The following is a 12500-nucleotide window of genomic DNA, read 5'->3' on the forward strand; positions in this document are numbered from 1 at the left end:
ATAGGAATAATAAATCTGCCCACCTATTAAATAACCAAGTTGCCTCTATTCCCAATTTTAACGATTCAGACCCAGAATACTTCTTTAGGTATGGATCATTTAAAGCAAATTAGTAGGAACAGCCGCCAAAGTCTTCATTAGTCTTGAGGAGTACTCTTCCTATGAATTAGTCAAATCTAGTATCCTCAATGCCTATCAAGTTACCCCTGAGTCTTACCGTGAAAAATTCCGAAACTTGACGAAATCACCTAACACGACTTTTGTCGAATTTGCCTCTGAAAAACTCAGAATCTTTAAGCAATGGCTCTCTGCCATCAAAGTAAAAACTTATGATCAACTCGTTAACTTGATGGTCCTCGAAGAATCTAAACGTAGAATTTCATTCCAAGTCATGCTTCATATGGGAAAGATGCTCTTGATTTAACTGAAGCAGCCCTGCTTGCCGATCAATTTGCAGTACTTAACAGATTGAACGTACAGCGGAGAAGCAATTTTGTAAAGCCATCAGTAGGTTCCCATGCCACTCCAGATGATAAGCAGGCAGGAAAGATTTCTATCCCTACCCCCTCTCCTCTTCCTGTAACTACTGTAAAAAACCTGGCCATCACATCACTCGATATCAAGAGCCAGGTTGCAGAATTTCAAAGTGCTCTAGTGGGTCAAAAGCAACTACCAGTATACTGGACCAAAATCTTACGGTCCTCATAAACCAATGACCCATGTAGTGAAAGGTACCTTTCCCCCTGTGAGGATGCCTTTAAAAATTTCAAGTCCCATGGTGAAATTTCTACTGAAGAGAAAAACCCCCTTTTCCCTATTACAATTCTACGAGACACTGGAGCAGTTCAGTCCACAGTGAGCGAACAGGCTTTGCCTGAGATAAACAAGAGGATAACAGGAAGGAAAGTAACTGTCAGTGATTTATCCTCTACCCAGTCCATCGAGCTAGCTCGGGTGTTTTTAAAGTGTAAATTGTTTCAGAGAGAAGTAGAAGTTGGCGTCTGGAAAAACTAGTGACAAGACCCCTACTGTTGTGGACCTTCACCCTGACATTTATTCCCTGTGCGCAGTCACCAGATCTCAAACTCCCCTCTCTGATAGTAATGTATCATATAAGTTTGATCTCCCCAACCAAATAATTTCCCGAGAGAACTTAATCAAAAATCAACACGATGATTCCACCTTAAAGAATTTCCATAGACTAGCAGTCGATACCAGGGAAGAGGTCGACCATTTCCCAGGATACTACTACCAGGATGGTATCTTGATGAGATGTAGCACACCTTCCAATTACTCTGACCGTGGTTCTTGGGTAGAGGTCCACCAGATAGTTATCCCTTTATCCATCAGAAATAAAGTGATTGAAATAGCCCATGATGGAGCTGGAGGACATATGAGAGTCAGTAAAACTTACAAAGAAATCAACATTAATTTCTTCTGGCCTAGTTTAAAAAAGAATCTCAGAATATGTGAGGTCTTGCCACATTTGTCAAATTATGGGCAAGCCAAACTAGAAAATTCCTCAGGCTCCCTTAAACCCCATTCCAGTTCCAGATGAGCCCTTTGACAGAATTATTATAGACTGTGATGGACCTGAAGCTTTTCCTCTTAAGAAAATAAATGTCAAAGTTATAGCTGACACCTTGTTGAAATTTTTTACTCAAGTAGGATGTGAATTACATGAAGATGTGAATTACACGAAAGCGCTTGGGAATTACTGTTTTCTTCCGATTTCCTTAGTGGTTACCAGCAAAATTTGTGGATCACGTGTTGTTTTTAGTGATCTTTCTGCATATATATATATATATCTTTATATCTATATATATATATATGTATATGTATATATATCAAATCAGACATCCTGAGTCCACTGTAGAACAAAGGCCTTCTTCATAGCATTCCGTGATTCACACGACCGCGCCAACCTCTGCCATGTCACTTTAGCAAACTTCTCAATTTCGTCTCTCCTCCTTCTCTCTGGTCTCGCTCTTCCACGCTTCCTATCTCGAGGCGTCCAATCAGTAACAAATTTGCTCCACCGCACATCAGTCGTTCGCACTAACTTACCCACTCAATCCCACTTCCTCTCTTTTACTCTTTTATTACCACAATATCTTTCACTCCAGTCTGCTCTCTCACCCAACTTACTCTCTTTCGGTCTCTCAGCATTTTCCCCATCATTGATCTCTCCATTCTCCTCTGTGCAGTCCTTAGTTGTTGTTTTTTTCATCGCTCTCGTCATTCTCCAAGTCACCATCTGGCCTAAATAATTACACTCCAACTTCTTCAAGACTCTCACCACCAATTATAATCTCTTTACTTTGAACTTTCGTGTTGAAAATTACTTTGGTTTTACTTTTATTAATTTTTAAACCTATTTTGATACTTTATTTGTTCAGATCAATCAGCATATCTTGCAAGTCTTCTGTTGTTTCTGAGATAAGAATAATGTCATCCGCAAATCTTGGGTGGTTCAAATATTCGCCATTAATCTTCAGACCTTTCTTTTCCCAACTCAACCTTCTTAAAATATCTTCCAAGTAAGCTGTAAATAAGTTGGGTGATACTGCATCGCCTTGCCGTACTCCTTTCTCGATCTTGATCTTTTCTATATCTTTATGTAGTCAAATTATAGCGGTTCCTTTTGCATAATTTTTTCTAAAACTCTTTATGATCTCTTAATTTGTACCCTGCTCGCATAGCGAGTTTAATATTTCTATTTGTTCTTCCGAGTCAAAGGCCTTCTCGTAATCTACAAAAGCTAAACAGGGATGTATATTGTATTCTGTCATTTTCTCAACTAGTTGGTTTATCGCATGCAAATGGTCTAGGGTTGAATATTCGCTCCTAAAGCCTACTTGTTCTTTCGGTTGGTTTCCATCTAAAACTTGACTTAGTCTATCTATAAGGATCTTGGAGAATACTTTATATACATTTGATAGCAAGCTAATCGGTTGATAGTTACTAAGGTCCTTCTGGTCTCCCTTTTTTATGAAGCAAAATCATTATAGCATTGCGCCATGATTCAGGAGCGCTTTCTTGACGCAAACAATGGGTGCACAACTGAGCTAACTTAATATGAACTTCTTTCCCTGCGTCTTTCAAGTGATCTATTGATATACCATCTTCCCCGGGTGTTTTTCCTCGTTTTACATTTTTAGAGCAAATTCTACTTCTTTTGTTATCTCTGGAACACTACTAACGTCTACAGATGAATTTACTGACTCAACTACGGTCTTCGACGAGTAAAGCTCTTGGTAACTTTCTTTTATTCTTTTAACCATTCTGTCTCTACATTTAATGGCTTCTAAATTTCCATCTTTCAAACATATCATATGCTGTCTTCCTAAAACATGTCTGTGCTCGGTCCCTTTAATACTTATGCCTCTCCGAATAGTTTCCTCTATTTCATTCATATTTCTCTTTGTTTTCTCTGAACTCTGACTTTTGTTGATAAGCTTTCAGCTTGTTTAGTTCTATTTCGTCTTTCCTGTTTTTAATATTCATGGTCCTTCTTATTTTAATTAGGTCATTTGTAGCTTTGGAGTATTTTTCTCTAATAATTTTTGTACCTCCTACTTTCTCTGCCGATTCCCTAAATTCAAATTCATATCTTCGACGGTGTCCTCGTTCGTTCTTAGAGCTTCGAATCTATTTTTAATTTCTAACTGATTTTTTTTCTTATTTTCCTCTCATTTTCTTTCTTAAAACAAGTTTATTGCTCTCGGCTCTACAGCTGAATTTAGCTTGCAACCTACCATTCTATGGTCACTACCTATGTTGACTTTATATATGACCATATATATATATATAGATATATATATATATATATATATATATATATATATATATATATATATATATATATATATATATATATATATATATATATATATATTATACACACACACACACACACACACACACACACACACACACACACACACACACACACACACACACACACACACACACACACACACATTATCAAAATTAGATGGGTAAGGCATTTGGAAAAAACAACGTACTAAATCCAAGGCAATTTGGATTTAGACAAGGACGATCATGCGTCACAAACTTAATGTGTTTCTATTCAAGGCTAATAGATATAATACAAGAAAGAGATGGATGGGCTGATTGTGTATTTCTAGACCTGAAAAAAACCTTTGATAAGGTACCACATAAGAAATTGCTAAAGAAATTAGAAATTGGAGGAGGAATACAGGGCAAATTGCTGAAGTGGATGGAAGACTTCTTGCATGAAAGAAAAATGAGAGTGGTGATAAAAGACAAACACTATAATTGGGGTGAAGTGATTAGTGGAGTTCCACAAGGAACAGTTCTGGCCCCAATAATGTTTGCTATATACATTAATGATATGGATAAAGTAATTGAAAATTATATTATCTTCTATGCGGACGATGCAAAATTGTTGAAAAAAGTGAATATCAAATAAGATTGTGAGTCGCTGCAGAGTCATCTCAATAAAATATGGGAGTGGAGTAGGAAGTGGGAGATGGAATTCTGTATAAAGAAGTGTAGTTGGAATTTGAAAGAAGCAAAAAAGAAAATAAATAGTGGGATCATATACATTGGGAGAGGAAGAAATTAAAAAAGTAAAAAATGAGAAGGACCTGGGAGTCATTATTATGAATAATATGTCCCGTGAGAAACATATACACAAAATTTTTGTTGAAACTTATAATTTAATAAGAACAATCAAAGTGGCATTTACATACCTGGACGAAGAAATGATAAAGAAAATACTAGCCACTTTGATACGACCAAGATTGGAGTATGCAGCAACAACGTGGTCACCAAGTACAAAAAATGCATAACAAAACTTGAAAGAATACAAAGAGCAATTACGAAATTGGCACCAACACTCTCAGAACTATCATATGAGGAGAGACTAGCAAAACTTGAGCTACAGACATCAGAGCAAAGAAGAGGACACAGAAAGAAAATCAAGAAAGACAGTTATACTGTAGAAGAGACCTGAAAAAGAACAGCTTTCCCCACAGGTTAATAGACGTTTAGAACAAGTTAGATGAAAATGTGGTGTATGCAAAAACAATACACGAATTTAGAAACAGTTTAGATAAAATGGGATATGAAGACGGGACACCACTAGCATAGCTCCCCTTCCCGTAAAATACAAGGTAAATATGTATATATATATATATATATATATATATATATATATATATATATATATATAAACTGTGTTTCTCGCTTTATTGCAGATCGTAATTTTGTTAATAACTTGAATGATATCAACAATAAAAGTTTGAAATTTTGCACACTGTGAGAGTACTCCTAAAAAGGTAAGCCACCAAAATATTTTTCAAATCTATACGATATTTTTTTTAAGTTATAGGCATTTATGTATTTTGGAGTCATATTCACTGTTTCTCGCTTTATTGCAGGTTTGTGAAAATGCCCAGAAATGTACGATTGACTGCTACTGAAAAGCAAAGGATTGTAGCAGGCCTTGCAGAAGGACTGACTCTTCTGGATTTAGCCAAGGAACTGGGAAGGGACAAGAGAACCTTGGCTTCTTTTGTGGAGAAGCCCAGCACCACACCAAGGAAAGATAAGGGCACCAGAAGAAGCATTTCCCCTCGTGATATGCGAAAAATACGCAGGCAGGTCAATAGGGAACCCAATGGCACCAGCGCCTCCATTTTTGCAAAAGCTGGCGTTGATCCGATGTCCAGAAAGACCAGATGCAGTGTCTTGAATGAGATGGCCAGGAACGTGAAGCCCATTTCCAGACCTCCCTTGGACAGAACTCACAAGGAAAAACGTATTGCGTGGGCAGAAAAATACATGAAAACAAACTTCCAACAGGTCTTATTCACAGATGAAGCCAGAGCCACACTTGATGGTCCGGATGGATGGGCTAAAGTTTGGAGTCCTACTGGAGCTGCTATCCCACATCGGGTTCGTCGCCAATAAGGAGGTGGGGGAGTTATGTTTTGGGCGGGTATCATAGGAGATACATTGGTTGGACCTTTCCGAGTGCCAGAAGGTGTGAAGCTCACAAGCCAAGCATACATATCGTTTTTGGATGAGCATTTGTCCCCTTGGTTGTACGACCTGCCTTTACTTCGTCGACGTCAGCTAATTTTTATGCACGACAATGCTCCATCTCATGCAGCAAAGGCCACGACTTCCTTCCTCGCATCTCTGGGCATCAAGGGAGAGACTCTCATGACTTGGCCGCCTTGTTCTCCTGACTTAAACCCGATTGAGCAGCTTTGGTCAATTTTGAAGAGGGAGGTTTATGAGGGAGGACAACAGTTTACCTCAAAAGATGCCCTCTGGAATAAAATTGTTGCCGTTGCTAGTACCATAAAACCTTCTCAAATCAAGAGATTGACTTCATCTGTTGATAGCAGACTGCTGAGGGTAATTTCAAGGAATGGGAGTTATGTTGATAAATGATTTGATTTTGTGGAATATATCTAGTGAATTCTTCCTTACATGTCATTAATTTTGTTACTTATGATTTGATTTATTGTATTAAATAAACCTGTTAAGCTAAATTGGGATTTCAATACCTTTATATTGTATTTTTACAAACCTGCAATAAAGCGAGAAACAGTGAATATGACTCCAAAATACATAAATGCCTATAACTTAGAAAATATCGTATAGATTTGAAAAATATTTTGGTGGCTTACCTTTTTAGGAGTACTCTCACAGTGTGCAAAATTTCAAACTTTTATTGTTGATATCATTCAAGTTATTAACAAAATTACGATCTGCAATAAAGCGAGAAACACAGTTTATATATATATATATATATATATATATATATATATATATATATATATATATATATATATATATATGCAAATGCCACTTTGATCTTATTACATTATAGATTTCTCAAAAAAAAATTTGTATATGTTTCTCACGGGACATATTATTCATAATAATGACTCCCAGGTCCTTCTCATTTTCTACTTTTTTAATTTCTTCCTTTCCCAATTTATATGATCCCACTATTCTTTTTTTTCTACTTCTTCCAAATTCTATTATACTACACTTCTTAATATAGAATCCCATCTCCCACTTCCTACTCCATTCCCATACTTTATTGAGATCACTGCAGACTCACAATCTTCTACGGTGTTCACTTTTTATTTTTTTTTATTTTTGCATCGTCCGCAAAGCTCATATGACTTTCAATTCCTTTATCCATATCATTAATATATATAGCAAGCATTATTGGGGCCAGCACTGTTCCTTGTGGAACTCCACTAATCACTTCATCCTAATTGTAGTGTTTGTCTCTTATCACCACTCATTTTTCTTTCATGCAAGAAGTCTTCCATCCACTTCAGCAGTTTGCCCTGTATTCCTCCTCCAGTTTCTAATTTCTTTAGCAATTTCTTATGTGGTACCTTATCAAAAGCTTTTTTCAGATCTAGAAATACACAATCAGCCCATCCATCTCTTTCTTGTATTACATCTATTAGCCTTGAATAGAAACACATTAAGTTTGTGACGCATGATCGTCCTTGTCTAAATCCAAGTTGCCTTGGATTTAGTACATTGTTTTTTTCCAAATGCCTTACCCATCTAATTTTTATAATTCTTTCACAAATTTTAGCTATCGTGCTTGTAGGAGAGACCGGTCTATAGATAGTAGGATCTTCCTTGTTTCCCCTTTTTAATATTGGTACTATATTTGCTTTTTTCCAAATTTTGTCTGTTAGTTCATTCCTGCATTCTCTCAAAACCCAGTTTGCCATTTCATCTGGTCCATGCAATTTTCAGACATCGAGATTACTCAAGTGATTCATTATTTCTTTCCTTGTTACTTCTATCTCTTTCATAGGAGGGACTTTCTCCTCCCACTCGACATCTCTAAGTTGTATGTTCTCCCTCGTAAACACCGATTTAAAATGCTTGTTCATAATTTCTGCCATTTCTATTTCCTCTGTGTATTCAGGGTGGTAGGGTGGTGGGTTTAAACGACAAGAATCCGTTGAAGTTTTATTTCTGACGTTTCGTCCATTCTTCATACTCTGAAGTCCTAGTTAGACGAAACGTCAGAAATAAAACTTCAACGGATTCTTGGCGTTTAAACTCACCACCCTACCACTCCCTCTGTATTCACACCCCAACATATGTATATATACATATTCATATATATATATATATATATATATATATATATGTATATATACATATTCATATATATATGTATATATATATTCATATATATATATATATATATATATATATATATATACATAGTGTGTGTGTGTTTGTGCGTGTATGTGTTTATGTGTCTGTGTTTATGTTTGTACGTGTGTGTGTTTGCGCATGTTTAGCGTTGATATTTATCTTTATATGTTTTCTATTAGACATATTCTGCAACGAAAATATATGAAATAATCAACAAGAGCTGGATTTACATGTTGCAGATAAAATTCTGGGGATGTTAATACTTCTATTCCCAAATGTACTCGAGTATAATCGTTCCTTTTATGGTAAGCTTAACGGTAGGCCTGTTTAATGGATTTTTGTATATTGTAATAATTGTTTTTTTACGGTTTATTCTAATTACTGTTACAAGTGGAAGACCGTTAAATTTGTTATTCTTAGAAGCATTATGTTGAGCTTAGAGGAGCCCTGAATTTTTAATTGGAGGATAAGGATAGTGAACTCGAGAGGGAGGCTTGGAACCCCGAAAATTTTCATAATTATTATTCAATTGGACCCAAAAAGGAAACATCAATGAAATCAAAGGAAGTGCTATTAAACACCCTGTCCAATTAAATTTGGATTCAATTTCCCTCCTACATTTTAAGCGAAAGCTTTTGAATATTCCAAATTGTGCCCATGTTGTGATAAATCGCAAGAAGTATCTCAAGAACCCACTCTTTGTTCGTTTGGTTCTAAAATGCCCCCTGACACACAATCCTGTCATCTTTGTGTGAGTCGTTAGTGTGCTTCTTCAGGGAGATCTTTTACGCCCAACGGTAATTTACCTGTAGGGAGCCGAGGATCCGTGAGTCGGTTTGCTTCGAGGAACCCTATTGGCCAAGCCTCCTCCCCCGCGGGCCGCCGCCGCGGCTGCGGCAGTGGCAGAAGCCGGCAGGGGCATAGGACGACGCGTCGCTACTGGAGACCTCTCCTCGTTGCTCTCTGTGCTCGAGTCGGGCGGATGGAACGTCACCTCCAATCCTGCCGAAAGGAGAGAATTGTGAGTGTGTGGAACCGACGGACGCGGAGCGGTTGGAGCAGGAGGGCGGAGTTGCTGGAAATTTTGGGATACGACCAGAAGAAACCTGGCGAAGGAACAGCCGGTTCGATTATTATCTCAAGGCAGCGTAACCCCATAAAAGACAGCCTGAATGAAAAGAAAAGGGTATTTGCGATTTTCCTTTGCCTATTTCAGCATAACAAAGTGACTAGGAGCTATGGTGCGGTTACAGAACTTCGTAAAACGTGGACCTGTTTCCAAAGAGAAGGGTCTTGACAACAAAGGATCTTAAAGTAGCTAGCATGTATGAATCTCTATTCGACGCATCCTTTGATAACAAGGCAATCCTGGTTACAATGGAGCTTCAGGTAACCTAGTTTGTCGGGTTCCCTAAAGTCGCCTGTCGCCTTCATACCCTGACTGGAAAAAAAAATCTGTAATCCCTCTCGACATAACTTTCCTGTCCACGAGTTCATGAGGTCAGAAAGCGTCTGGCGACCATAGAGTACTCGAAGAGGGATTTCCTTACAACGGCTCCTATCACACTAAGTCTCAGAATCCTAAAATCGCACCAAGAAACTATTCTTCTAAAAGCCCAGCGAATCTTATATAATACAAGTGTACAGAAGCTTAATGCAGAGAGAGAGCTAAGTACCTCTCCTTAGCCTGACTGGCACTTTATATCCGTCCTTGCCGTTCGCGGGGCCTCCTGCCGTGGCCACGGGGCTCCCGCCCTCCTGCTCACTATCCGAAGAGCGTCGCCTCCCTCCACTCAGGAGGCGACCCCTGCCTCCCACGACTCCTCCTCCGTTGCCACCTCCTGAAGACGAGACGGGGAGGGTCTGCTGGTTCGAGATGCAGGAGATTTCTGTGTGGAGTGAGATCAAGGTTAATTGTACAATTTTCTGTTCTCCGAATTAGTCGGTGCGTACCTGCAAAGTTTATGGGTTGCTGTTAGTTCTCTTGTCTACCTTAGTATAGCGACATGCAAGCAGAAGGGATTTATCTCCATTGTCTTTTGTGGGTTTTCCCCGCCATTTCCACATTGAGAAAGTACAAAGAAGAAAACAAAAATGACGCCAATTAAGACCATGACCAAACACGTTTAAAAATAAAAACTAACAAATGAGAAAAAATAAAAGAAAAATGAAACGTGCTTATACATTTGGAAGAGGCATATAAGAGGTAAAAGGGTTGAACTTTAATAGATATATTAGGGAACATATCATTAACTGACAACAGTAACATGCAACAAAACAGTTAACCTTACCTCCTCCACCTCCACTACCACCTCCACCACCACCTCCTCCTCCACCACCCCCACCACTCTTCTTCATCAAGAAACCCCTTTGCCCTTTCCTGCCTCCTCCACCACCACCGCCGCCACAACCACCACCACCACTGTTACCGCCTCCGCTCCCATTTCCAGCACCTCCTCCACCTTTTCCAAAGCGCTTTAGGTTGCTGGAAATGAAGGAGCTGGACTTAGACATGGCTGAGGATGCCTGTGGTTGACCCTCGAAACACTCCTGATGGCCGAAGGTGTGGAACTGCATTGAATAGTCGAGAGTGCCAGTGCCGGCTGTGGTGAGAGTGCCAGCGGTTGTGGGAAGGCTGAAGGTGGCATAGGGACAGATTTCATACGGGTCCTCGGCTGCAAAGGAAAAGGAAAAACGACGGGTGAGTGTGGGAGAGCGGGAAGGGGAGAAGATGGCTGGATGAAGGATGAGGATGACGGGATGTGAGAAAGAAAGAAAAGGCTAAGGATGGAGTCGGGGTGGGGAAGGCGGAGGAAAGTGCGAAGAGGAAGTTGGACAAGACTGAAAGAAAGGGTGGAGAAGATGGAAAGGAATAAGTGAACTGGGTGGAAAAGAAACGAGGAGACAAGGACTCTTTTGTTGGGGGTGAAATGCAACTGCTGGCGTGATGATGAATCTGAGTCAGATTGGACGGTGGGGGAGGGGAGAGGACACACACATACACACACACACACACACACACACACACACACACACACACACACACACACACACACACACACACACACACACACACACACACTGAAAAGATACAAAGACGGGTCACCACGAGTATAGCTCCCTTCCCGTATAATACAACTAGGTAAATACACACACACACACACACACACACACACACACACACACACACACACACACACACACACACACACACACACACACACACACTCACACACACACTCACACACACACACACACACACACACACACACACACACACACACACACACACACATACACTCACACACACACACACACACACACACACACACACACACACACACACACACACACACACACACACACACACACACACACACACACACACACAAAGCTAAAGCTTAGTCTCTTGCTATTACATATTTTCTACCTATTAAATCAGTGATGTAATTTGTAGATTTTGTTCTGGCAGAGGGCAGGAGGCGATTTGATGCAGATAAAGGGGTGGACTCCAGCTTGAAGAGGATCTCAATCGATAAGGGCCCTTTCAGGCTGGGGAGTCGCCCCAAGCATTGTTACCCATAATACGGTAAGAATAACTGACAATAATAACAAAACAAGAACAGCATCAAGGAGGGAGCAACAAACCACCTAAACCCAGAGTCCCTTAGTTACACTCCCGCCCCGCTCATAACATAAGCACATAAGAATGAAGGAGACTGCAAGAGACCATAAGGCCTACACTAGGCAGCTCCGTATCCATCACCACCTGTCATCCCCATCCATAAAGTTGTCTAATCGTTTTTTAAAACAACTGATAGTTTCAGCGCTTAGTACATGGTTACTAAGTTTAATCCATTCGCCGACCACCCTATTAGTAAAACAATTCTTGCTCCGCAACACCTCTCACCTCACAGACAACCCCGAATCCCCGTCAGTCCACCAAAACCTTTAACCAGAAACCCATTCCTCACCTCCCCTCACCCACCTGAACAGAGAGTTTTTCGATCTGAGGAAAAAAGTATTAGCACTTCATTTACAAACCAACACTACAACTCTCACCCACAAGCCCATTTATCCCCCTCCTCTCATCCATCCCAAAAACCAACAACTCTTAAGGAGAATACTTAGAGGGTATAATAGAGTACATCGACCATACCACACTAGTAAACTCTCCACCCCCAAAACACCAACAAACCATTCCCTTCCTACCCATGCTCTCCTCTTCACCTCAATTCACACTATATTCATCATCGTAGCACTCACCATACTTCTCAAATACTTCATCTTATTCA

At 39.6% G+C, this 12500-nt stretch overlaps 2 protein-coding genes across 10 annotated transcripts in view; one reads left to right on the forward strand and one right to left on the reverse strand.

Annotated features, from left to right (window-relative positions):
- LOC143029790 (cell adhesion molecule Dscam2-like) overlaps window positions 1–12500 on the reverse strand; it is a 971930-nt gene that overhangs the window by 14717 nt on the left and 944713 nt on the right. For 5 of the 9 annotated variants that reach the window (XR_012966874.1, XR_012966873.1, XM_076192784.1 and 2 more), the window contains exons 32-34: window positions 10497–10880; window positions 9882–10094; window positions 9012–9207 (exon numbers count right to left, since the gene is read on the reverse strand). Coding sequence is in view for 7 of the 9 variants with exons in the window: in XM_076192784.1 (XP_076048899.1) it covers window positions 9012–9207; window positions 9882–10094; window positions 10497–10880 (793 nt within the window). In the remaining 2 variants the exon portion in view is untranslated. The remainder of the gene's footprint in view (window positions 1–9011; window positions 9208–9881; window positions 10095–10496; window positions 10881–12500) is intronic. The other 4 variants (XM_076192787.1, XM_076192786.1, XM_076192789.1 and 1 more) reach the window with 2 other exon arrangements.
- LOC143029529 (uncharacterized) lies at window positions 5242–6450 on the forward strand. Its single transcript, XM_076192181.1, has 3 exons — window positions 5242–5327; window positions 5430–5809; window positions 6035–6450. The coding sequence occupies exons 2-3, from the start codon at window positions 5440–5442 to the stop codon at window positions 6448–6450; spliced, it is 786 nt and encodes a 261-aa protein (XP_076048296.1). The 5' UTR covers window positions 5242–5327; window positions 5430–5439.

The sequence above is a fragment of the Oratosquilla oratoria genome, chromosome 11 (genome assembly GCF_046742065.1).
Source record: "Oratosquilla oratoria isolate Oo_2021 chromosome 11, ASM4674206v1, whole genome shotgun sequence".
In the NCBI taxonomy this organism is placed as follows: domain Eukaryota; kingdom Metazoa; phylum Arthropoda; class Malacostraca; order Stomatopoda; family Squillidae; genus Oratosquilla; species Oratosquilla oratoria.